A 5,932-nucleotide genomic window follows, 5' to 3' on the forward strand; every position below is an offset into this window, starting at 1 on the left:
GCTGACATACAGAAATCCTATCAGTACCCAAATCCTACTCTCAGCACAAGATCCATAGAAGCATAGCGGCTTGGCTCTACCACACCAGGCAAGACCCCAGGTGCAGGCTGTGTAAAGATGCCCCTGAGACAATCCAGCAAATAACAGCAGAGTGCAAGATGCTAGCAGGCAGAGCACAGTCCTAGGAACAGTAAAGTCAAGTCAAGTAATTTTTTCCCAGAGAACTGATCCTCATTTGATATTTTCTTTTTTAAACGATTCTTTATAAATCTACAGATGACTATGTAGGAAAATCCCTGCAGATCAGTAGTTCATGAAATACTCAGAGCAAGCTGTCTGACACCAACAACCACGCCATCTTTCTGCTTTAGAATATGGTCAGCAGTAACAGGTAAAAATAAATGTACTCAAACTGAGGTCTGTGTGGCAAGATCAAGGATGGGTCAGGATTTTATTTATTTATTTATTTTAGTTTGAAGCAGGATGTAGTCTGGACTTTTTGCAGACCACTAAAATGTCCTGACCTGGCTTGATGATTCCCGGCCAGTAGGCGATGGCAGGTTCTCTCATGCCTCCCTCATATGTGGTACCTTTGCCACATTTCAGAGGACCAGCGTTGCCTCCACGGGACATACGCATCAGTTCAGGCCTACATATAGAGAAAGAAAACAAACACCATTAAGAAAAAAGATAAATGCAATATCGCAAGAATGCAAAGATTTCTAGGGACTTGACTACTGAACAGAGGAAAAAAAAATTCTTGAGGGTGGTTAAATATCAGCATGAGGAGTTAAACTCCAAAACTCTAGTGCATTTCAGTCATCATTGTTGTCTCCAAGTTATGTGTGGTAGTTTTAAGAGTTTGACAAGAAGGCAACTGGACTTCTTAAATCTTTTAATTTCTAAACGTTAACAAGTCCTGAAAACTAACCCATTGTCTGATGTAAAGAAGACCAATGTGTTGTTGATCACTCCTGTCCTCTCCAGAGTTGCCATCAGGTGGCCTACAGTGTTGTCAAACTCCAACAGGGAATCCCCGAACGGACCCCTTAAAGATTGTCCAGCTGCCCCTATACCTGCATACTGGGGGTAGTGGGTGTGCTGAAGCAAGAAAACAAGTGATTATTAGTGTTGTTTGAAATATTGACTCTTTCAATGCCGCATATTTATATTCTAGAAGTGACTGATCATATTAAAATACTGAAATTTGAGTAATTGGGGATTTTTTTTAATGACTAATACGAACACATTGGAAAGTAACTAGTATCTATCTACAGAGGACTAGGAAATTTTAAATTATCCCAATTTAACAACTCTCAGACATGCACAGTAGTTGATATTTACCATTATGAAAACACATTTTTAGGCATTGATTGCACTCAAAGGTTGATTTTGCACACTTTAATTCATGCATTTTCTTCAGATTGCTCTTGTTGCTCACATGTGATGGATAGTAGAGGAAGAATGGTTGTTTTTTCTCAACCGATGTGGTTATGAAGTTTGTTGCAAAGTCACTGTAACTCCTCTCCAGATCCAGGAAGTTGACGGGTTGTTGTTTGATGACCTCATTCTGCATTAGCGGGACGGTTACAGTGTTAATATCACACAATCCATAGCACTTTATATCTGGAGGGAAACAAGTCAGATTCTTACAGGGGCCCTGGGGAAGAAAAGACAAGATAGAAAAATTAACACACAGCAATACAGAGTGAAGAATAGTAAAGTGAATATAGTAAAAAGAAAAAAAAGACAATTTTAAGTAGCACAGACTGGAAACACACTGACCATGTCATGGGAGTATGGGATCCCCAGGAAATGGTCAAAGCCCTGCTTGGTTGGGAGAAACATGCCATTGTGTCCAAGCCCTAAGTGCCACTTTCCTATGACTGCTGTAGCATAACCCAGGGGCCTTAACACTTCGGCAATGGTGGTCTCATTGAGAGGAAGACCACCTATAGATCCTGGGTACAACACACCTGGGTAGATTCCTGACCGGGTCTGATAGCGACCTGTCAACAATGATGCCCTTGGAAACAACCAACAAGCAAAGCAGTTAATTAACAGAGCAGTGGAAACATTTAAAGGCAACTAGGCAGCTATCGATTATTTTAGTAACTGAGTAATCTATTTATTATTCTATTGATTAATCGAGTAGTTGGATAAGAAATACTTTTGTCTTATTAATGAGCAATAACAAATATTCAAAAGGGACAGAGCACAGGTCTTTCAAAATGAACTGCTCATTGGTTTCCATTTTAGAAATTGCAATGTCTTAAAGTTTTACTGCATACAACATTTGCGCCATAACAGATGTATGATGGTGTAGATCAGAGGTCCCCAATCTCAGTCCACGAGGGTCGGTGTCCCTGCAGGTAAATTACCTTCTCAACATGCCTTGAAGTTCTCCAGAGGCCTGGTAATGAGCTAATCATGTGATTCAGGTGTGTTGACCCACGGTGAGATCTAAAACCTGCAGGGACACCGGCCCTCGTGGACTGAGATTGGGGACCCCTGGTGTAGATGTTAAGATGTTAAGAAAAATTTCATGTACTTGATGAAAACAATAGCAATCTCTTCTTCTTTTGGCTGTTCCCTTTAGGGGTTGTCACAGCAGATCGCTTTCCTCCATCTCACCCTATCCCTTCTGTCACACCAACCCAATGCATGTTCCTCTTTTCTCCTGCCTGGCATCTCCAGCTCCATCTTTAACATCCTTTATTGAAATGGTCCTCTACCCCTCACTATTCCTCATGTGAATATGTCCAAACCATTTCAACCCTGCCTAACTAACTTTAACTAATCAACTGTCTCCAAATCTGAGCTAAAAATGATGATGATTTGTAATCCTGTCTGTGCTGGTCATTCCCAATGAAATCATAAGATATCTAACTGCCACTCACTCTTTTTGGTGTCACAAATATCACAAATCACCCCTGATATTCATCTCCACCCACTCCACCCTGCCTGCACTGTCTTCTTTAACACTCTTGTGTACGGTCAGTTGCTTTGGATGGTTGACCCCAGGTATTCTCCATCTTTATTACCTCTACTCCTTGTTTTCCATGTTCACGTTTCCACCTGTCTCCTGCTCATTTGTTTCTTCTGTTTTGCTTCTACTGATCACAATTCCATCTGTTACTATCATAGTCCAAGAAGACTCCTGCCTGACCTCATCTGTCAATCTATCCATCAAGGCTTCAACGATTCAAGTAACTCAAAGAACTCAATTATTAAAAAAAAGAAAATCTAATGCAATCATTTTTTTCATTTGGGTGCTTCATTATAATTTTATTGAACCAATCTATGATGTTTAAATTACAGGCTGTCCGCAGCTGTCCTACCTTATATGGCAGCAATACCTGCAAGAAGCAGGAGCACGGGGTATACTAGACCATACTTATTTGAAGGTTTAAGTAACATTATTTTGGATAATTTCTATATTTTATAGAAAATAAATATATAAATTAAATTATATCAATACATAAAAAATAAAAGGTTTATTTTTCTCACACTGCAGCCCAATAAAAATATACATGGGAGAGTAAAACTGAGCCGCTGACCTAGGGCTGTTAGATTGGACACTGAATTATTATTCATATTCATTATTAATACATCATTTGAAAATTTGCTTTCTGCAGCAGGAAACGTTGCATCAAAGCACAGGGCAAATATCAGTTTGTGAGAATGCTGATGTGCTCGCTTTTCTTCATTGCAGTCACGCATAGCTCATTAGCTTGCACGCTAACGCACAGATACACATACACATGAACATAAATCAAATCCATACCATCCAGGAAATACAAAAATGTCAAAAAAAAATAATTTCTTCCTCTTACTACAAGAAAGCTGTCATATGAACCCAATACGCAGGACCTGGGAGAAAAGACCTGAACTCAAAAACAGCTTTAATGCTGAAGAAGACACACACACACACACACACACACACACACACACACACACACACAACACCACAGAAAAAAATCCTATGTAGTTTAATGAAGTTGCCAGCTGAAGCTATAAACTACTTTCCATTCTCTATCCAATGTCACTGTTATTTTGCCCATCATAAACATTTCCTGTTTTTGACAAGCCCTCCCAGGTCTTCCCACTTCTGTTAAGGTTTTTCTTTGTAATCTAATTTAATCAAATTGAATTTTTTTGTTTGACTATCTATCTATCTATCTATCTATCTATCTATCTATCTATCTATCTATCTATCTATGAATGTAAAATCCTCATAGAGATTAAACATTTTCCAGGAATTAGGCCAAAGGGACAGCAGAAATTGCAACAATTATGCCATAACAGTTCTATAAAGTGATTAAGTGCCCAAAAAGGGCTGGATTGATTGTAATCTAGAACACAAAGTATACACAATAACGCACGTTTTATTCACGCACGCAAACAGTCAGTACTGATTACACTGGTACCTGGACGGGCTGCACACGGGGCAGGTGCTGTAAAAATCTGTGAATCGGAGCCCTTCAGCTGCCAGTCGGTCCAGGTTGGGAGTGAGTGAACTAGGATGTCCATAACAGCCCAAGTCCCCGAAACCTAAATCGTCAGCGAAGAGGAGGACGAAATTCGGCGGTGAAGCCGAGCAGGTGCACAAAAGTAAAATACCGAAAAAGGCGAAGCAGCTGGATCCCATGCTTTTCCGTCTTTAAGTCTGACTGATAATAAGGAAGCGGCAGATCTCTTAAAAACAAAATAGAACGTCACGTGCCAGAGGCCGGAAACGGCTGCACGCCGGTTATGTCACGGAATGCTGGGAAATGTAGTCTTAAGCATCAGATTAGACTAAAGCGCACAACCGTTTTTGTTTTTTTTGTTTTTTAATTTCTGCTTTTTAACATTTAAATTAATATATATTTTTACAACCTATTCTCCTTCTTACAGCTCAACACCCAATGTGAAGACTTTTAGTTTAAATCCCCAAGTTCTGCATAGTGAATTAGGTCCAGATTTAATAGGTTAACTGACTGCACACAATCACACCTTTCATAAAGGTTTTAAAATTGTTTGTCCTTTGTTCATGGCTTGAAATGATCATCTTTCGGATTTTGTTGTTCCATTTTATTTTCAATGGAACAACAAAAGCAACAAAAATAAAAACACAAAAATACATACATACACAATCATAATTATCATTAACCAAATGACACAAAACAGTTAACACACTGCATCATACAGACACGTCCTAAGAAAGGCAGTTGAGTAATTTACTGGTTACAGGTGTTCCTCTGTCATGTTTTGTCTCCTCTTTAAAATTCTTAATCTGAGGTCTCGCAGTCGAGTTACCGTCCTCTGTGGGAAGGTTGGCTGCTGCCACTGATTCGACTTGACACCTGGTCAATTACACGAGCAAGAGGAGAAATAAATCACTGGTGCATCGCTGCAGAAGCCAGCAGTATGAGTAGAAATTAATGTCACAGCTGATTTTCTGATGTAGAGACGGTACCAGGAGCTATTTGTTTATGTATTCTCATATACATGCTTCAGATAGGTGGACACGAAAACAAAAGTGTGGCTCTCCCTGCATGTAAATAAGGTGGCATTGTGTGAAAAGAATCCAAACATAGCACAGGCATGAGAACATTTAATATACGCTGTACATTCTCCAGTCAACAGTTGGTGTTAGTCTGTGTGTGGGGGGAGGATGGTGGCATTTCTGATGGTGATGGGGGGAAGTGGGAGGTTACAAGCTAGTCCCAAAAGCATAAATTTGTACATTTTACAGTGGGGTATGTATCATTTGATCAAGTCACTGTGAACTCCTCTGAAGTCCTGATGCACAATGGTGTTTGTGATATGTCTACCCGTTAGCTTGCATGCTGCCTTGCACTATTGTTTAGCCTTAGGGAAATAGATACTTTGATTTATCATTCACTTTCACATCTCTCCACAGTGCTGACCTACATTCAGCAGCAAC

At 39.8% G+C, this 5,932-nt stretch overlaps 1 protein-coding gene across 1 annotated transcript in view; it reads right to left on the reverse strand.

Moving 5' to 3' along the window:
• Window positions 1-4,737, reverse strand: part of LOC102197618 (arylsulfatase A-like) — a 9,054-nt gene extending 4,317 nt beyond the window's left edge. Inside the window, exons 1-5 of the mRNA XM_005745982.1 lie at window positions 4,431-4,737; window positions 1,786-2,026; window positions 1,442-1,660; window positions 932-1,101; window positions 525-649 (exon numbers count right to left, since the gene is read on the reverse strand). Coding sequence (XP_005746039.1) covers window positions 525-649; window positions 932-1,101; window positions 1,442-1,660; window positions 1,786-2,026; window positions 4,431-4,651 — 976 coding nt within the window. The 5' untranslated portion in view covers window positions 4,652-4,737. The remainder of the gene's footprint in view (window positions 1-524; window positions 650-931; window positions 1,102-1,441; window positions 1,661-1,785; window positions 2,027-4,430) is intronic.
• Between the last annotated feature and the right edge of the window lie 1,195 nt (window positions 4,738-5,932).

Source organism: Pundamilia nyererei, unplaced genomic scaffold (assembly GCF_000239375.1).
Source record: "Pundamilia nyererei isolate P.nyererei 1_Seehausen unplaced genomic scaffold, PunNye1.0 scaffold00170, whole genome shotgun sequence".
Classification (NCBI taxonomy): Eukaryota; Metazoa; Chordata; class Actinopteri; order Cichliformes; family Cichlidae; genus Pundamilia; species Pundamilia nyererei.